We start from the raw sequence: 20,955 nt of genomic DNA, 5'->3' as shown, positions 1-20,955 counted from the left end.
TCACTCGGGTGTCTGTTTGGGATAATTTTTTTTTTGGGTATTTTTTCAAGATCTACATGTTTGACATGCTCATATGCACATTTGAGAAGCTTAAAACTTGAAAACATACCAATACATGTGTTAAACATGAGGTATGTTTGCATTTTTGTATTTTTTTTTCAAGTGTTATACTTCACAAATGTGCATATGAGCATGCCAAACGTGTAGATCTTGACAAAATAATAATAAAAAAAAATCACTCCAAACGGACACCCGAGTAAAAAATTATGTCTCTTGCAAGAATTGCATCGAGCACCATCAAGCCACCATCGAACCATTATCGAACAAATGCGTTTTTTCATGAAAAATCATGATTTTGAATACACCATCGAACCACCATCGAGCAATGTCCATTTTTTGCAGATTTTAAAGTTTCAGATATGAAAAAAATCGCAAAAAAAACCCAAAAATTATGCCTAGATCTATTCGAAATGCAACATTTAGTGTGGTGGTGGTGTTGGTAGTGTCGTGAGGTGAGAGATAGTGAACCGAGGGAGAGAGAAGAGAGAAGTAAGAAGTGAGAAGTGAGGGAGAAAATAACAAAGATATTTTTGGTAAAGTACAAAAAATGTAGCATTATTTTGAAATCTTAAATATGCATAATATTTTTTTTAATTAGTACTTGGATGAACCATAGATACTGAAATTTCCCTTTTATTATTATATTATATGATATATCTTTTTAAAGTATAGAGTAAAGTAGTCTCCTTACTCATCTTTATTAAAACAAAAGAAATCAATTACTATTTTTTAAAAAGAAAGGCTAAAATATAAGAGGAATATTTAAAAAAATCATAATAATGATGTGTGCACTTACACTTTACTACATTACGATACAATTTGAGATCATATGGAGTTCGAGTGTAGCTTAAAACTTGTTCAAATCACATATATAATGCAGAAAATAACCTCAAACCATCTTGTACATTTTTTAACACAATCTATTTATTTACAAAAGGTTATGCTAAGTTAGAAAAAGTCCCCTAAAATGGATCAATCGTAGGTGTTTTTTCTTTTCTATTTTTGGCTTATAATTAAATTTGACCTAATTTGTTTTTAAAGAATTATATATATATTGTAATTATTTAAAATATTCTCGATAATTTTTATAGGTGGAAAATAACAGAATTTCAAACAATATATAATACTATTTGAATCTAAATTTTGTTACAAAAGCACTCTACAAACATTAGCTTAATAAACAACAATCACATTCTCCTTTACCGAGCCGGAGGATTTGAGTCTCTCGCACAGTCGCCCGTCTGCTTCTCGCTCAGCCGCCTGAAGCAAGCCTCCAGCTCGCCTCAACCCGTTGCTTCGGACTGCCCCTCATCCCCTTCAAGCAACCGTCAGTCGACTCTTTAGTTTGTCAGGTAATAATTTTAGTTTATTAATACACCCCTAGTAAATGCATCCATCCAAGAACATCATTGCTCAACAATTTCTCATCTTTTTCTTCTATTACAGACTTATTATATAACGCCGTGGATTCATTTCCAATACGAACCCTAATTATTCAGTAATTTTTTAATTTATTTGAATCAAGCAGCGGAAAGGTCTCAGAACAAAAATGGCGACGCCACTGGTGGGGCTTCCGGGAATGGAAGGTGGCCCTCCGGCAGCGCCACCTTCGCCGGGAACAGACATGACCGGAATATGCTTCAGGGACCAGCTATGGCTCAATTCATATCCGCTGGATCGCAACCTTGTCTTCGATTACTTCGCTCTATCCCCCTTCTACGACTATACCTGCAACAATGAACAGCTCCGCATGCGCTCCATTCACCCCCTCGACTTCTCTCAACTCTCGTAATTTCTTAAACCCTTCTATTTTTTCTTTTTGTAATTTTCCATTTAAAAGCTGAAATTTTGAAAATTGGGTTTGATGCAAGGAAAATTGCCCTAATTGAAGGAAAATGGAAGCTTTTAAATTATTGATTTACATTTTTTTAGTGATGTGTGAAACTTGTTTAGGGATTTTTCATTTGGGTCATATGAATATTTGGAACAGAGTGTCTCTGGTTCTCTGGTTTAATGTGAGACTCATTAACTCTTGAGCTTAGCTGCAGCGTTACTGGTGAGACTTGAATCCTATCATTTTTTGTTATATTGAGAAATGCAATGTAGAAAAACATGATGTTTGCAACTTATCTAGAGGGCATTCCATTGAGATAATATAGATCTTTTAGTTCATGAGATTGGCTTCAACTTGTTGGGACAAAGGAGAGTTGATGCCGGTAATTTGTTTGGTTCACAGGAAAATGACTGGCATAGAATTCATGTTGAGTGAAGTTATGGAGCCCCACCTTTTCGTTTTCCGTAAGCAGAAGAGGGATGGACTTGAGAAAGTTACACTGATGCTGACGTATTATGTTTTGGATGGGTCGATTTACCAAGCACCACAGCTTTGCAATGTTTTTGCTGCTCGAGTTGTAAGTGCTTTTTTCTTACAAAGTTATGTTGCTTTCCTATTATATCATTATATAATTGTTATGAATTCTTTATAAATTTATTCGAGGCACATCACTGTCACAGGTAACATATGTGTGGAAGGGCCTAATTTGAAGTCATTTGGATACAATTAGTTTTGTTCTTTTAGTTTTGAAGTTAGCAGAGATGTTTGGAAGACTAAATAACAGTCCCATAGAGTATTTCGAAGTTAGAAGAAAATATGTTTAATGTGGATTGTCTATGGATGATGCAGGGGCGTGCTCTGTATTACATATCAAAGGCCTTTACAACAGCTGCCTCAAAGGCAGAGAAGATAGGATATGGTACTTCATCTTATGGACTTGCTTTGCACCTTTTTTTAGTTATGAGACAATTTGTGTGTTAGGCATTTGAAAGGGTTCATTAACGTTTTAACTTTAGTTTGATCTTTGATGGTACTCGTTCTATTCTATGCATGCGCTGTTATATTTTTTGTGATTTTCAATATTAGCAATAGCAAGTATTGAGTTTCTTTGTTGTTTTGGACTGTGGAAGTTCAAATCTTGGCAACTGGTAAAATTCTCAAAAGTATTGATAGTTTTGTATTGTATTTTTTAAATGATTCATGCTATGTGTGATGCAGTTGATTCCGAAAATGACAGTGCAGCTTTGGAACCAAAGGTTGCCAAAGAGGCAATTGATTTTAGAGATGTAAAGCGAATTGATCATATTATTGCATCCTTACAACGCAAGGTAATTATCATTCAACTAAAAGTGTACATTCTCCCATAATTGTGAAAAAGTGCCATAATTGCATAGGCAGTAGACCAAATGTACTTTAAAAAAGGTACAGTCCTTAAAATGATAGCAGTTGCCTTATGGTTTGTTAAGATCCCATCAATAGATACTGATTTGTCTATAGTTAAGACTGAAGCTGGGTAAACTTAAATCCACATTGCCATTTGCTGGGGTGAGACTTGAGAGTGGGTTTTTATATGCTTATTGACATTTATTTTATCTGCTTAGCTGTCACTGATTCATTGCTGATATAGTTGTCTCAGGGTGTAGATTTTGACATGAAGTTTTAGATGATGATAAGATATTTCTTTAAAAATCACAAATTATTTTTTAATTAAGGATGATTCTGGAAACGCTTACACCTTTATTCTATTACTGTTTTTGTTAAAAAAATAAAAACAAAAATAAATTGCAGTTTGTTGTGTCCAGTTATTACTCTGTCATAACAAATCTGTTTCTGAGAGGTCACTTCACATTTATGCAGCTAGCGCCAGCCCCACCACCACCACCTTTTCCAGAAGGTTACATCCCCCTTACAAACATGGAATCGGAAAATGGCCCTGAAACCCAGCAAGCTGGAGAGGCACAACCACCTGCCCTTGATCCGATCATTGATCAAGGCCCAGCTAAAAGAATGAAATTCTGAGTAAGAGTTACTGCATCGTATCTTACCTGCCCGGAGGTATGTGAAGAGCTAACTTAATTTGGGAAGAGGGTTATTGTACAACTTAAATGTCAGTTAACCCATAGGCCCTTTTGAGTAAGCAATTTTAAAGAAAGGGAAATTTTTTTATACAAATAGTAATCTGAAAATTGTGGAAACATTGTTATAGATATCAAATTTTGTCATTGAGATCGATACTTGGTGATATTGGATTTATGTACTGCTAACTATTAGTTAAAGACGATTCGAAGCTTCTTAGTTATAGCTCCTTGTCTTTAACATAAAAGTAAGTGATATATATTGTCTAATGGTAATGTACTACTACTACTACCATGTCCGTGTGTCTTAAAAGGAGCCTGGATTTTCAAAGGAACATTGTAGAAAAAAGTATAAAATGTTTCTTTTGTTTTCACTATTTGAAGAGTTATTGGAATTAAGTAACTCTTTTTTTAGGCTAAGAATGAAGAAATTGGTGGCTGATCCGAAAGCTTTACTGTAACGCCCCGCTACGTTGGGTATGTTTGCTGCACACTTATAAGACAAGTCCTATAACACATAAGTAGATACAAATCACATAATAATTTTTCATAACTCAAACTAACTAAATTAGGGGTTAGAAATTTATACCCAAGTGCTTGGGAAGGCGATTCGAAACGGTGACCTTTGGAGCTTGAAATGATGTTTTCGGTCACCTAAAATCATCACAGGCTGAGACCCTCGCTGGAACTTTGGTGGTGGCAGCACCACCACCCAACGGTGGTGGTTGGGGAAAAGAACCACTGGGTTTTGGAGCCTAGGTCTGGAGGAATATCGTGGTGGTGGTTGCATAGCTCGAAATGACCTGGAAGTGCTCGGATCTATGCCTGAAAGTTTGGAGAGCGAACACCCACTTCAAATTCTGACAACCTTTGAGTTCGATCCTTTGCCGGGTTTTGAAGCCTACAATATAAGGAGCATGATGATGGTGGTCACTTGGCCCACATAGGCTCGAGGTGGTCAAATCGAAGTTAAAACCAAAACAGACGCAGAACTTCGAATGACTAGTTGGGAGGCTTAACCGACGAGTGAGGTCTGGTGGCCCACATGGCCGATAGTTCGGTGGCCTCGGAATTTTTTGGTCAGGCGCATGTAGTAATCAAAGGCTGGCAAAATGGTCGTCAGGGGTCGGGAAGACGACTGGCGAGAGAGAAATTGAGGAAGATGAGAGATAGATTGGGTATCGGGTATGATAGGGAGAAAAATAGGCTTTTTATTATATTTACTTTTATTTATTTATTTATTTAATTAAATAATATTCTGATTATAAAATAATTTTTTAAAATTTTACTTTAGTCCCCAAGCTCTAATTATATCTTTCAATTTTGTCTCTTCAATCTAACTTATTTAAATTTTTTAAAACCCCATTTGAAATTAAATAACCTTTTGGTCCCATTATTTCAACTAATAAAAAATTCTCTTTTCTAAATTCCAACATCATAAAAATAACTTTAATATGATTAAATCATAATTTATTTTAATCTTATAAATTTCAACATAACTCTCCAAATTCTAAGAAATTCCATTTATCAATTTAAGAGTTTCTTATTATTTATTTACACTAAAAATAGTAACATAAGTTTAAGAGATAAAAATCTCTTTATGTTCCAAAGTTTAACTAAATCATTCTTGATTTAATTCCATTAATTTCATAATTAAATTCTTTTTAAATTAAATATTATTTTCCTTTAAATTTCCAAGTGTATAAAATGTGGGATGTTACAATCTACTACTATTACAGAAATTTCGTCGTCGAAATTAAAATACAACGTGAACGTTCGGAAGTTATCACCGAATACTTATTCAAGTAATAAACTAATTCCACACAACATAACATTCCATACAATGATCGTCCCATATAACATATACGAAGGAAAAATATTTTAAATCAATGATTTCATACACACAGTTAATCATAGTTAAGATATAATTGTGTATTAGATAAGAAATTGTAATTAGTGCAGCTATACGTGTAAGCTTAAGGCTGTACACTCTAGAATATTCTGTATTAATTTGTTATATATTGTTTTTGACCTTTTGTAACAACCTCTACCACGTGTCTTCTTCTCAGTGGTAGTGGTCTCTCTTTTGTAACAAAATTTATAGAGTATATATATACAGTGAATGACCAGTATCCATTTGAGCTGGTTTTATAAAATATTGTTTAATTTCTTAGGATGTGATTGGTAGGGGATTCAAAAACAGTTTTATCATTTTCAGATTTTAAAAAATGAAAACAGCAATGAAAACTTGATTGGCACACTTGTTTTAGAAAATAAAAAAAACCATTTTTGAAAACTAAGTTAAAATCCTTCAGCAAAAGAGAAAATAACAAATTGTTGTTTTCTTTCTATTCTATAGATTTTAAATTTTAAAAACACCCAACCATTCAAGATCTCAAAAATTTATAATTCATTTTTAAATTCAATATTTTCAAATCATTTGATTTGAAAATAATTTTCTAAAATTATATTTTTGAATTAACTACCAATTAGCCCTTTAATGTTTTCAGTATAATCTTACTATTTAAAAAAAAAAAAAATTATTGCTAATTTTCTTTTATTTTTCTTATAGTCTTGACTTTTTTTCTTTTGTCATTTTTACAAGTCAATCTACTTTTTAAAATTTTTATCTATATAAATTTAGTAAAATAATTAATTATAAAATTATATAACAGAATATAATTTAATTCTAATTTACAATATATTTGCTAAAAAAAATCATTGATCAAATAAAAATTACAACAAATAAATAAAAAAATATTTTCACTTCAATTATTATTATACCAAAAATAAAATATATATATATATATTACATATTCAATTTTTAGATTTTCTACCAAAAAATTATTCAATTTTATAAAACTAAAAAATAGTTAACGGACAATACATTCAATCACATTTTCATAAACATATTTTTAGACACTAAATCTAGATTATTTTTTCAGAATCATACTTTTTCAAAATACAATTTTTAAATCACTAATCAATCATGTCCTAAAAAAATATAACTTTAATATAAAAAAAATCAAAGTTAATGACAATGCAATATTGTTATGAATTTAATTAATGCACTATTATTAAATTTTAATTTATCAATATAATTAAATTTTACTTTCAGCTAAACCAATCACATATTCAGTTTCTGTTATATTTTCAAATTTAATCTCAATCACAGATTCAGTTTTTTAAAACTCAAAAACAGTTTACTGACATTAAACCAATCACATTTTCAGAAACATGTTTTCAGTCACTAAATTCAGATTTTCATTTCAGAATCCCACTTTTCAAAAATACAGTTTTCTAATCGCGAACCAATCAGACCCTTAGATTCTTTAATTTCTTTTCTTGGTATCAGAACCTTTAGGCACATGCCATGGCCGACCTCTCACCAGCTCCTCCAAACACTGCAAGTTTCGAGATAGTAGCCCAAGAGACATCCTGTGATGGTCCTGTTAGGAAAATTTATACATGTCTTTATTTATTTTCATGTAGATCTAATATTAAATAAATTAATATGTGATAATCTAGAACATGTTTCTAAAATTGAATTGAAAGAGAAATAATAATAAGAATACTTATAGTATACGCAGTGGAATGAATGAGTTATTCCTTCAGTTTCTTTAACTCTTGTATCCTTTCTGTCGCAGAGTATTACCAAGAAACTGAATCGTCTTCTATAATCTTCACAGTCTTCCAAAGTATCCTTAGAATCACCTAGACTAGAGTGGACAATTCTCAACACATAAGATAGATACAGAGAGAAGAAAAGAAAATAACAAAGAGACTTAGAAAATGACTTGTGTTTAGAGAGAATCTAAAATCTATCAGAAAATCTGACTTCTGACTTGTGAACTTGTCTTATTTTTCAACTCTCTTTAAGCACGCATTTTATTGACTCAATTAGGTCATTTAATTTAATTAAAAAATCAATAAAATAATAGCCAATTCGAAGCCCTAGGTCAAAATTATCATGGGCTTTAGGCCTGTGAAATTTTCTATTTGATTATAAGCCCATTGGACTTAAAATCAAGACATGTATTATTTTCTATTGATTTAAATTAAATCATTTATCAAATTAATTATTTATAATTTGAACCTTTATTTAAACTTATTTATTAATTTAGATACTAATTTATCTTAATTAATAAATCTGCCTTAATTTATCTTTTATTCTCATAACTCTGTGAAAGTATCCAAAATTGACCTGATCAACTTTGATAATTCTAATTGATAATTAAATCAATTAATTAAGACTATCTAGATGATTTTATCCAAGGTACAATGGAGACCATGGGTCTACGAAATCAAGCTCCAATAAGTTATCATAAATCTAACAAATAAATTTACTAACTTATTAATTCCTCGTGACTCCACTATAAACTCGGAATCGCACTCTTGAATTCATAGAACGCTCTATAACAAATATATATGCTATTAATTATCCATTATTACAACCACAATTGTCACTCCATCCTCTATAGATGGTCTACAATGAGATATGACTAAAATACCGTTTTACCCCTCATTGTATTTTATCTTTAAAACACTTAGAGCACTCCCAATGGGTGCTCTACTCCATCCTTTAAAATACCTCCCCAAAACACACATTTTTCCATTTTACCTCTAAGTTTTATATTATACCATACATCAGCTTCTCTATTTTTTTTTCTATATCATTTTAATATTATATTTTCAGACATTTTTTATTCATTTCAAATATTTTCTATAACTATTAATTTATATATTTTCCAATACCAATTTATAATTTTTTTATTTTAATTATTAATATTATAAAATATATGATCAACTTACAAATATCTTATATTTTATATTAAGTATATGTAATGTTGTGCTAAAATAAAAATAAAATATATTAAAAGATTAAATATAAAAATAGTTGATACTTATTATTATAATAATAGTTACTTAGTAATAGTTGGTAAATAGAATAATAGTTACCAAGATATATATATATTCTTTGTATATGCAAAGAAAGTGGAGAGATAGTTGATTAATTAATAAAATAATATTTTGAAGGAAATACAGTGCTCACTATATCTAACTACGCACTGTAGTTGGAGGTAAAAAAAAAAGTTAAAACACATCACCCAATGAAGCAATGTTTTAGCACTTCTTAGGTAAATTTTACATATTTTACTCTTTTAAATCATCCAATATAAGTGCTCTTAGTTCCTTGTAAATGATATTTCAGTAAACTAATTTAATTACTGAAATGAAATCTCTATCATTTAACACCTTGAACCAAACTAAAAGGAAACAATCGTTTCACTTTTTCATCAGAAGCTATAGATGTTCATATTTATGATTAACACTCCCACTCAATTACACTGTCGAGTTCTCAAGATGTAAGTATGAACTAGTCCATAGGGTAAGCTGGTAACGAACAAGTAAAAAAACTCAAATAATACAATTAGTTAGAATACTAACCACTCAGAATTGAGATTGAATTGACCTATGACCAACTATGATATGACTAGAATAGATAATAACAGTATGTTTACTTACCCTATCAATTGTCAATATCGGTCCTGTCCGATGTAACAAATACATCTGATCTTATCTACTTTACTAATGTTCTGGAAAGAACATAGCACTGTGATGTGTATGTAGATCATATCGTAGATTGACAAGTCAGTGTAAATCCTGTGCACTGACTAATCTTAGGACTAACTTATTTTTGAACATATAATCATATTTATATTCCACTGTGATTACGTCACTATAAATACGATTAGCTAAATGCTCATGATTTAATAGAAGTTTATATTAAACAAATAATCATGAAAATAAAACATGTGAGCAAAGTGATTGACTAAGTCAAAAAATAATTTCTATTCTTTTATTGATAATAAATGAGATTACAAAGAAATTGAGTTTTAATTAGGGCATAAAACCCTAACAAACTCCCACTTGCACTAATTGAAACTAATGCCTTAATTCTACTAATGTCATTTCCTTGATATGTTTATCAAATGTAGTTTCTGGTAGTGCCTTTGTAAACGGAGCCGCAAGATTGTCTTTAGATGCAATCTTCATAACCTTCACATCTTCCAGGGCCACATATTCTCGAATTATGTGATACTTCCTTTCTATATGCTTACTCCTCTTATGACTTCGAGGTTCTTTTGAGTTGGCTATCACTCATGTATTGTCACAAAACAACACAAGCGGTTTATCCATGTCTGGAATAACACCAAGATTCGAATAGAACTTTATCCAGACTATTTCCTTAGCTGCTTCTGATGCGGCTATGTACTCAGCCTCCATGGTGGAATATGAGATTGCAGACTGCTTTACGCTTCTCCAAATCACAGCTCCACCCCCAAGAGTAAACACCATTCTAGAAGTAGACTTCCTGTCATCGACATTAGTTTGAAAATCTGAATCGGTGTAGTCTACAGGGTTCAGAACACCACCCTTGTAGACTAACATATAATCCCTAGTCCGTCTCAAATACTTCAGGATATGCTTAACTGCTATCCAATGTTCCAGTCCTGGGTTTGATTGATACCTGCTCACTACTCCCACTGCATAACAGATATCTGGTCTAGTACACAACATGGCATACATCAGACTTCCAACTGCAGATGCGTAAATAACTTTTCTCATTGCATCTTCCTCTTCAGGAGTCTGGGGAGACTGCTTATTTGAAAGATGAATTCCATGGCGGGACGGTAGACGTCCTTTCTTGGAATTTGTCATTGAGAAACGTTCAAGCACTTTATCAATGTAAGCTGCTTAAGATAGAGCTAAGAGTCTGTTTTTTCTATCCTTGATGATCTGGATACCTTAAACATAATTTGCTTCACCCAAATCCTTCATCTGGAATTGAGTACTCAGCCAATTCTTCACATTTGATAATTTCTTAACCTTGTTTCCAATGAGTAAGATATCATTTACATAAAGAACCAAGAATACCACTATTTGATTTGCCTTCAGTTGGTAAACACAAGGCTCATCAATATTTTGTTCAAAGTGACATGTTTTGATTATTTCATCAAACCTAAGATTCCAGGAACGAGAAGCTTGCTTAAGTCCATAGATGGACCTATTCAACTTGCAAACTTTTCTTAATTGTCCAGCTACTTTAAATCATTATGGATGATCCATATAAATGACTTCGTCAAGATTTCCATTAAGAAAAGCTATCTTGACGTCCATTTTCCAGATCTCATAGTCGATAGCGGCTGCTATGGATAGGAGGATGCGAATGGACTTGAGCATGGCTACCGAACTAAAAGTTTCCTCATAGTCCACGCCTTCTCTTTGTGTATAGCCCTTTGCCACTAATCGAGCTTTATAAGTCTTGATATTTCCATCAACACCTCACTTCTTCTTGTAGATCCACTTGCACCCAATGGCCCTAAAGTCACTAGGTGCCTCCACAAGATCCCAGACAGAATTTGAGTACATGGACTCCATTTCCTGTTTCATGGCTTCGAGCCATAGTTCTTTTTCAAGGCTAGCCATTGCCTGTTTGAAAGACAACAGATCATCATCACTAGTGTCGCCTACAACTATATTAGTTTCACCATCCAAACCATAGTGAAATGGGTTCCTAGAAACCCTCCCACTATGACGAGGCTCTGTGACTGTTCATTTAAATCGACTTGCGTCGGTTGGACATGAAGATTGGGAATTTCATCTTCAACTTGCGTTGATGACGATGGAACATTGGTTGGAGTCAAATCTTTAACTATAGCTCTTCTAAAACTACTTTGCTGCGAGGTTTGAAGTTTTGGACATAGTCATTTTCTAGAAAAGTAGCATTTGTAGAAGTAAACACTTTCTTTTCTGAATGACTATAGAAAAGTCCACCCCAAATACCTTTAGGATAGCCAACAAACATGCAAACTTCAGTTCGCGGTTCTAGCTTTCCCTCATTTTTTCTCAGGACGTGAGCGGGACACTCCCAGATTCTATAATGGCGTAAACTAGGTTCACGACCATTCCAGCGTTTTAAAGGTGTTTTGGGATTGATTTAGACGGCACGACATTGAGAATGTCGTTTGCGGTTTCAATTACATGTCCCCAGAACGAAGTTGGTAGAGTTGAGTAACCAAGCGTGCATCTAACCATTTCCAATAAAGTTATGTTCTGGCGTTTCGCTACACCATTTTGTTGCGGAGTACCTGGGGTAGTAAGTTGTGATAAAATCCCAAGTTCAGTTAAATGATCTTGGAACTGCATATCCAAATATATTCCACCCCTATCAGATCGCAAGATCTTTAACGTTTTACCTAATTGGTTCTGAGCCATTGCTAGGAATTCTCGAAACTTTGAACATGTTTATGATTTCCTATGCATTAGGTAAAGACATGAGTATCTAGAGTAATCGTCAATGAAAGTGACGAAATACTCAAAACCGCCCCTGACTTGTATATTCAAAGGTCCACAAACATCTGAATGAATAAGTCCAAGTGGTTTTTTGGCCCTATCACCCTTTGCAGAGAATGGACACTTGGTCAGTTTGCCTTTTTAGACAAGATTCACAGACAGGTAATTCACCTAAGGTGAGTTCCCTCAAAGGCCCATCCTTTGTAAGTCTTTGAATCCTATCATAGCCAATGTGACCTAGTCTCAAGTGCCATAAATACGTCATATTATCGTTATTGGCCTTTTGATGTTTATTGGTTCTAGGTTTAGCTACTTTCAATAAATCATTGTTAAGAGCGAGGGGTTCGCTAGGTCGCAGAATATAAAGCCCGTTTTCCAAATATGCAATACACAATTGTGATCCATTGAAGGAAATAGATATATTAGAACTTGTGAAAGTCATAACAAATTGTTCTAATTGCAACATGGAAACTGAAATTAAATTTCTACTAAAATCCGAAATAAAAAGTACATCTTTTAAAATTAAGTATTTATTTCCGAACTTCAAACGAGCTATTCCTCTAGCTTGGACCTTAACGAACTCTCCATTCCCAACTCTAAGCTTTAAGCCGCCTTCGTTCACTTTCTCCCACGTTTCAAGAAGCTGTAAAGAGTTGCAAACATGGTTGGTAGATCCAGAATCAATAATCCAAAAAGATTTATCATTATCTAAAACACATGTTTCTAAGATAAATGAACTATAATTATTATCTTTTTTTTAGTTGCTAGAAACTTGGGGCAATCTCATTTCCAATGCCCCTTCTCTTTGCAGTGAAAACACTTATCTTTACCTTTATTGTTTTTCTTGTTCTTCCCCTTAGGCGTCTGTGCATTTGGTTGTGCACTCGTCTTTGTAGGCTTGAGGTTGTTGTTTTGTCCACCTTTCTTCTTGGTTCCAGCTTTCGAAGACGAAGTTTGGTTAGCTTCAGCCTTAGCTGGATCAGCAGCAACAACAATAGTCTTATTTTCTCCTCCTTTACTAGGTCCACCCATGATAGACTTGAAAGTCTGATGATCGTTCATGAGCTGCATCAGACCATAGTTGAGTTGATCACGAACGTGCAGACACGGTGCTATTCGAGCATTCATAGTGTCATCACGTATGTGCGGAGATGGTGATATCCAAGCATTTACGGTGCCGTCAAGAACGTGTGGAGACGGTGCTTGTTCTGTGGATTCCTCAATCAAGACGAATTCAAAGTTGTCACCAATAAACTATATGTTGATATTCTACTTCCATTTGAGGAAGTTTTCTCCAGTGAGTTTCTCCATCGAAAGTTGAGAAAAGATGGGAGTAGGCACAGACACTACTCAACTTAAAACTACAAATTATTAATAAAATAGAAATCAATCACATTTGCTCAATAAAACTTCTATTCATACAAATTTCAAGAAATAACACAACATATACCAAAAATATGCAAGATATGAGAAAAAATACCAAAAACAATCTGTTTACCCAAAAACGGCTGCTTATGACGTGGCAATGATTTCTCACACGTGGCAGAATTGAAATAAGGCGGTGCTGTTCAATTATTGACCAACTATACATTGCTTCATCAAGCCTAACTATGAGATATGACCAGGCTGGTCGTATGATTCAGTTTATTTCCTTATAAGATTGTGATCTTGTAATAATTACGTTGATTATTTCATCTTTATTGCATTGATACACGAATATTAAGGAGAGTTAAGGCCCAATGGCCCATGTAACCCCCCCTGAGCCTATAAATATGCATGAAATAGCTCAAGGAGGGGACTTTTGATCTTTGAATCTTTTTCCTGAATATTGAGAGAGAGAGAGAGAGCATATAGTGCGATTATCCATCGTCTTGTTGTAATTCTCCCAAGGTTTGTGAAACTCAAGAACCCTGATTCTTTGATCACAGCATTGGAATTCAATATTTAATAATAGCACTAAGTGGACGTAGGTCATTACCATTCATTGGGGCCGATCCACTATAAATTGTTGGTGTTTCTACTTTACCATTAGATTAAACTCTTAATTGTCATTTCATTTCCTGTCGTATTTTTGACTTCGTGTCATTGACCGAATCGAGGGTCAACATTCTGGTGCTTTCATTGAGAGATTGATAAAAAAACTGTAAGAAAATCTAATGGCGAAGACATCCAAGAGAGCTGGATTGATCGCAGACGCTGCATCATCCCAACCTCCTCCCCCAAATGTGGCTGAGAATGAACCACATTTAGAGTTTGAAGAGGAGGAGTTAGACTCGGAAACGCTGAGGGCAACACTGGGGGTGTTGCAGGACGAGTTGGCTAATTTGAGGGCCAATCAGGAGAATGCTGTAGAGACAATGGCACTGCAGCAGAGAGAAATAGAACGCCAGCGTTAGGAGCTGAGTGAGCGGTAAGCGGACATGGACTGTCGGCAGAGGGATGCCATTGTAATGACCCAACTACTCTAGACTTCGGACCATTAACGACAACTATACATAGACACTAATCTTCAATAAAAATTACAAGTGAAATGATCATAACTTCATTAAAAACTTGTAAACAAATGTTAAACTACATAAGATTTAAAGTAGGATATGGAATCCCATGGTTTTAAAAGAAAAACATAACATAAATGTAAATAAAATTGATTACATAATAAAGTGCGGAAAAGTACATATAAAACCATAAGTAAAGAAACTTCATCCTTGAATCGAACTCTCGGCCCTTTGATTCCATTCCGCCTCAATACACATCCCCAAGCTTCCAAGAACCTTTCCCGCCACCAAAGCTATTTTCCTGCACATATAAACATAAAGGAGTGAGCCTAATGCCCAGCAAGGAAAACCTAAAATGTAAACCACATACATAAAATTCATAATGCAACATAAAACATATCATAAACATATGTCACATATACTATAATGGCCATTATTACTTGGGGTCCCATAAACTAACCAAGTCATATGCCCATTAGATTTGTGGGGCTTGCTAGCTAAGCAAGTCATATGCCCATAAATTTATTGGGGCTTGTTAGTTATACAGGTCATATGCCCAAGTCTACAAACATACATAACATCACATAAATCATAGGTTAATCATAACACATAAATTATAAGATAACACATAACATAACATATAGAATCCTATCCTATTTTCCTTACCAAAACAAATACCGGGATATGAGAATAGATTTGGGACTTTGGAACACTCCTAAAAACCATAAATGGAAGGGTGAGTATACTAAAGAGAATGAGATGAAAAGAATGGACGAACTATACCATCAAGAATATACTTACCAAAAACCTTATGTTTAAGATCTTAGATTTCCTATCCAAGAATAAAGAATAAAGTTAGGGTGCTGAATAGAAAACTATAAGAACTTAAAGAAAAATAATACCAAATGAACTAGAGTTTGGAATACCTTGAATGCTTCTATGACCAATCTAAACCTTGAACCGAAATATGCTATAAACCTTACTTCCCAAGTGTTTGGTAAGCTTATAATGATTAAGCTTATAATCCCCAACCCAATGTGTTTACACTCTCAAAAATAACCTAGCAACTTGCAGCCTCTGAACTTAGCTTGATGAATGAATAAATGGCTGGGTACTAGGTCCTATTTATAGAGTTCAAGAATGAAAAGATCTTCATTTAACTTGAATAAAAATAATGGCTTTTTAAGTGAAAAATATTTGAATTATCGTTCAGCAGAGGCTGAAGACTCGGTCAGAAAGATGCTAGACTTATCAAGAGGTTAAAGATTAAAATGGGAACTTTTTCAAAAATATTCAAAAGTACACTGAAGGAGTTGATATATCGCTCCTTGTAGGCGATATATCGCCTGGGCCAGCATGCCCGAGGCTCGTCGAGGTGCTCGTGCAAAGTTATGTGTTTTTCGTATCCCCGTACTGCGATATATCGCCCCCTATAGCTGCGATATATCGGCATACGCTGAATATTTAAACACGAAATTGCACATTTTAAGCTTAATTTGAATTGAGTAAACAGCCTTGACTAAGTCCTCTAACGTTTTCAAAGCTGCTGACAGACCCTAGGATATTCAAATATTACTCTTAATAAACTTATTCCTCAAAAATACTTAATTATCATTAAACATACACATGACAAGTGTTACTTTCTTATTGGGTCTAACTAAACCTTATAATATAATAAATATCACCATCAATATCAGTCATATTAATCAAACCTTAGGTTAAAATTAATCTTCTTAAACTATAGGTTAAACTTAGAAAATCTACGAGTGTTACTACGAGTGTCCAATTAAATCCCAGTCTGAACCAAAATCCACAGTCATAAAAATACTACTACTATTATACTACTATCTAATTAGCTAAGTAAAGTTCTTGGACTCTACAACCATGGCCGCTCTCGAAGCAACCATCCAATTGGCTCGGAGTCAGGTTGTGCCGGCCTCTCAGCCAGATCAGCCACCGAGTGCGCCGCCTCAGAGAGCTCCCAATCCTAGTCCTCCACTCCAGCCAGCAAGCCCACAAAGGCCGGAGCAGCCACTTGTGGCTCACGATGATGTCCCAGCTAGGGATCCTGAGCAGCAGCTTCCATCTCAGGCTGGTCGAGGCAATCCCCAGCGCCCGAGGCAGAATAGGGCCGGGCAGCTGCCCCACAGCCCTAGACGCCCAGGGGACGAAGAGCCAAATCCACCGAGCAGGGGACATCGTCCTTTTGCCAACAAAAGGAACATCGAGTTAGGCTCTATGGTTAGGGGCCCCCCACGGCATAACAATGCACGGGGACCCAATGACCAGCGCAGGCCTCCCCCTGACGCTCGGGAAATTCCAGCCCGAGGAGGAAATATCATGAACAGTCGGTCACGCCGTAGCCGGCCCTAATTTAGAGATGGATACGATTATAATGAAGCAGACTCTGGCAGAGGAAATGCTGGTCGGAGGAATGAGGAAAGAGGCGGAGGCAGAAGCCCCCCACCTAGGGAAAATAGGCCAGCTAGCCATAATGCTGGGGGGCAACCCAGGCAGCAGAACGTCTTTGATCGGCTAGGAGTTAGCGAGCAGAGACGCAGGGATGACGATTTAAGGGACGTACTCAACGACCGACGTGAAAGGCATGATGAGTACGCTCCCTCAGCACAGGTCGCCCCTGCGGTCCCAAAAGCGGTTCAGGGTCAGATTGATGCTCTGAACCAGGCAATACAATAGCTGGTCGGGGGACAAACGTCCCACATAGAGTACGATAGGAGGTGGGGCACTCCATTTGTACAGAGAATTACTGCGACTGAAACCCCCAGTAAATTCAAGATGCCGACACTACCAAACTTTGATGGGTACGGGGACCTAGTATCTCATGTTAACAAATTTGAGATACAAATGGATATACAGAAAGTGTTAGAAGATGTCCGCTGCAGGATCTTCCCCTCGACACTATCTGACACTGCCCAGGAGTGGTTCTTTAAGTTCCCTCCTGCTAGTATAGTATCTTGGGAGATGTTCGTGAAGGAATTTTAAGGACAATTCTATGCGGGTCGTGTACACCCCATAGAGGCCAACCAGCTGGTCGAGATACGCCAGAAGGAGGGAGAGCTCTTGAAGGAATATGTCCAGCGTTTCATGCGAGCAGCAGCTGGAGCCAAGACAGTGGGTGATGAAGGCAAGATGATGGCCCTAACTGCTGGGGTTAGGCGCCATTCACCCCTCTAGAGTAGCCTAAGAAAGAATGGGGTAAGAAGTACCCAGGAGTTTTTGGATCAGGCTGATCAATATATCAAGCTCGAAGACACGATTACCAATGAGGGGAAATCGCCAACGAAAGACAAGGGGCCAAAAGAAGAGCCCTCCAAGGGCGCCAAGGCCGCCAATGGGTCGGAGAAACCCAATGGCAACGACAAAGGCAACGGGAATGGCAATGGTAGGAATGGTGGAAAACGGACAAGCAATGAGCCCTCAGCTTCTGGGAATAAAAGCCCTAAAGGCAATCGATACGAGTCGAGATTCACCAACTACACGGCACTTGTCGAAAGTCGAGCAGAAGTCTACCAGGCGACCAACTCTAACGTGCCTTATAAACGACCCGCACCTATAAGAAAGGATATCTCTAAGAGAGATACGACGAAATTCTGTCGTTTTCACAACGACTACGGGTATGACACTAACGAATGCAACCAGTTAAAAGACGAAATTGAGTTCCTGATCAGGCAGGGACGTCTAAGGAGATATGTGCGAGTCACAGGAGGGTCTCAGTGAGAGGCTCAAGGTGGCAACGAGCAGGCGCCTGCACGCCAACGCTCGCCACCTTTACAGCTAGCTCCCGTGGCAGGCACATTACTCACCATTTGTGGTGGCCCACACCTTGCAGGGGATAGTGGGAAGGCAAGGGAACGATACGCTCGAACCCTACGCCACGACCAGGACATTGAGATGATGAGTGTGGAGGATCGAGCATCAAAGAAGGCTCGAACAGAGGAGGAATTGATAACCTTCTCTGAAGACGATGCCCAACAGGTACGATTCCCACACTCCGATCCGCTGGTCGTGGACGTGCAAATTGCCAACATGATGGTGAAGAGGGTGTTGGTTGACACGGGAAGTTCGGTTAACATCCTATACAAGTCTTCACTCGAGAGAATGAAGCTGTCCATCAAGGACTTGGAGCCATGCAACCAAACCATCTATGGTTTTTCTGGCGAAGGGCTCGCCCCAATTGGGTCGATTAGGCTTCCAATTACAACAGGTACTACACCTGCTAACAGGACATAACTGACTACTTTCATAGTAGTTGATTGTCCTTCAGCATATAATGCTGTAATTGGGAGGCCAATTCTGGTCGACCTACGAGCCGTCACTTCAATATGGCACCTTGCCATGAAATTCCCAACAGACGCTAGGATAAGATGCATGTTGGGAAATCAGCGGGAAGTAAGGGAGTGTTACAATGCCTCGATAACTAAAGCGAAGAAAGGTGTGTCGAGGGAAGTTCCCGGAAAAGAGTTGCAAATGAAAGTTGATGAACATGCCCAATCAGGTGATAATGTCACGAAATAGGGCGTTGCCCAAAGTGAGGATAGAGACTTAGATCCTCGCTTTGGGGATTTTGAGGAAGAGATAGGACCTTGAAGAGGTCCAACTTGATGAAGAAAATCCGAATAGGGTTGTGAAAGTTGGTAAAAACTTAGAGACAACAACAAAACAAGCGCTGGTGGAATTTTTGAAGAAAAATCAGGAGGTCTTTGCCTGGTCGCATAAAGACATGGTTGGAATAGACCCTATAGTCATTAGCCATGTTCTTAATATAGACAAAAATTTTCCACCAGTACAACAAAAAAGGAGGCTGCTCGACAAAGATAGATCAAAGGCCTTAAAAGAAGAAGTCGAGAAGCTCAAGGAGAGTGGATTCATTAGGATAGCGTTTTATCCATCGTGGGTATCTATTCCCATGTTAGTTCCCAAGGCGAATGGAAAATGGCGAACATGCGTGGATTTCACAGACCTCAATAAAGCCTGCCCGAAAGATTGTTTCCCGCTCCCCAGGATCGACCAACTGGTCGATGCCATCTACAGGGCACGAGATTCTCTCTTTCATGGATGCATACTCAGTAATGCATCCTCTTGATGAGGAACACACTAGCTTTCGGACTGACACATGAATTTACTATTACAAAGTAATGCCCTTCGGTCTGAAAAATGCTAGTGCGACTTACCAGCGATTGGTCAACTACATGTTTAGAGGGCTAATCAACACAAACATGGATGTCTATGTCGACGACATGCTGGTTAAGTTGAAGAAAGCAGAATGGCATATAGAGGATTTGCAGGAATGCTTCAACGTCTTGAACCAATATTAGATGAAGCCGAATCCCCTCAAATGCTCCTTCGGGGTAGGATCAGGAAAGTTTTTGGGATTCATAGTAAACTCGAGAGGAATCGAAGCCAATCCCGAGAAGATCAAAGCCCTGATTGATATGAAATCGCCAGCAAAGATCACAGTTTGACCGGAAGAATTGCTGCTCTGAGTAGATTTATTTCCAAATCAACGGACAAATGCGTCCCATTTTTTAATCTACTTAGAGGCAACAAGAAATTCGAATGGACGGAGGGGTGCGAGCAGGCTTTCCAAGCATTGAAGACTCACATGGTGCAACCACCCATTCTATCAAAGCCGGTCGATAAGGAAACTTTGTTTGTCTACTTGGCGATCACAGAATACGCTGCTAGTGCTGTCTTAGTAAGAGAAGAAGAAGGCGTACAGAAGGCTATTTATTATGTAAGTAAAAGGCTAGTTGGGGCGGAGTTGCGGTACCCACCTATTGAAAAGTTAGCCTATTGCTTAATTTTGGCCTCTAGGAAGTTGCGGCCTTACTTTCAAGCTCACCCAATCACGGTTTTGACTGACCAGCCTCTACGAAAAGTTTTGCAAAAGCCAGAGGCCGCAGGCCGATTGTTGAAATGGGAGGTCGAACTTGGGCATTTCGATATCTCTTACTTACCGCGAGCAGCGATAAAGGGGCAAGCCCTAGCTGACTTCATTGCAGAATTTACTGGACTTTCAGATAGCGAGCAGCTCAAAGAGTCTGAAGAGCCTGAGTCTCAGAACCAAACTCCCTCATGGAAGTTATTTACAGACGGCTCCTCTAATGAGCAT

General features: G+C 36.8%; 1 protein-coding gene and 1 long non-coding RNA gene across 2 annotated transcripts; one reads left to right on the top strand and one right to left on the bottom strand.

The window, feature by feature from the left end:
- The first annotated feature begins 1,209 nt into the window (after window positions 1-1,209).
- Window positions 1,210-4,158, top strand: LOC133778133 (mediator of RNA polymerase II transcription subunit 6-like). Its single transcript, XM_062217957.1, has 6 exons — window positions 1,210-1,412; window positions 1,589-1,848; window positions 2,297-2,471; window positions 2,744-2,813; window positions 3,113-3,222; window positions 3,752-4,158. The coding sequence occupies exons 2-6, from the start codon at window positions 1,610-1,612 to the stop codon at window positions 3,911-3,913; spliced, it is 756 nt and encodes a 251-aa protein (XP_062073941.1). The 5' UTR covers window positions 1,210-1,412; window positions 1,589-1,609; the 3' UTR covers window positions 3,914-4,158.
- Window positions 4,159-4,315: 157 nt separating this feature from the next.
- LOC133778134 (uncharacterized) lies at window positions 4,316-5,353 on the bottom strand. The gene is made up of 2 exons (XR_009869018.1): window positions 4,559-5,353; window positions 4,316-4,477 (listed from the first exon to the last, which is right to left on the bottom strand). It is a non-coding gene; the product is annotated as an uncharacterized LOC133778134 (long non-coding RNA).
- Window positions 5,354-20,955: the final 15,602 nt, after the last annotated feature.

Source organism: Humulus lupulus, chromosome 5, assembly GCF_963169125.1.
Source record: "Humulus lupulus chromosome 5, drHumLupu1.1, whole genome shotgun sequence".
NCBI lineage: Eukaryota > Viridiplantae > Streptophyta > Magnoliopsida > Rosales > Cannabaceae > Humulus > Humulus lupulus.
Note: the sequence above shows the minus strand (reverse complement) of the source record. Positions and strands in the feature narration are given on the sequence as shown.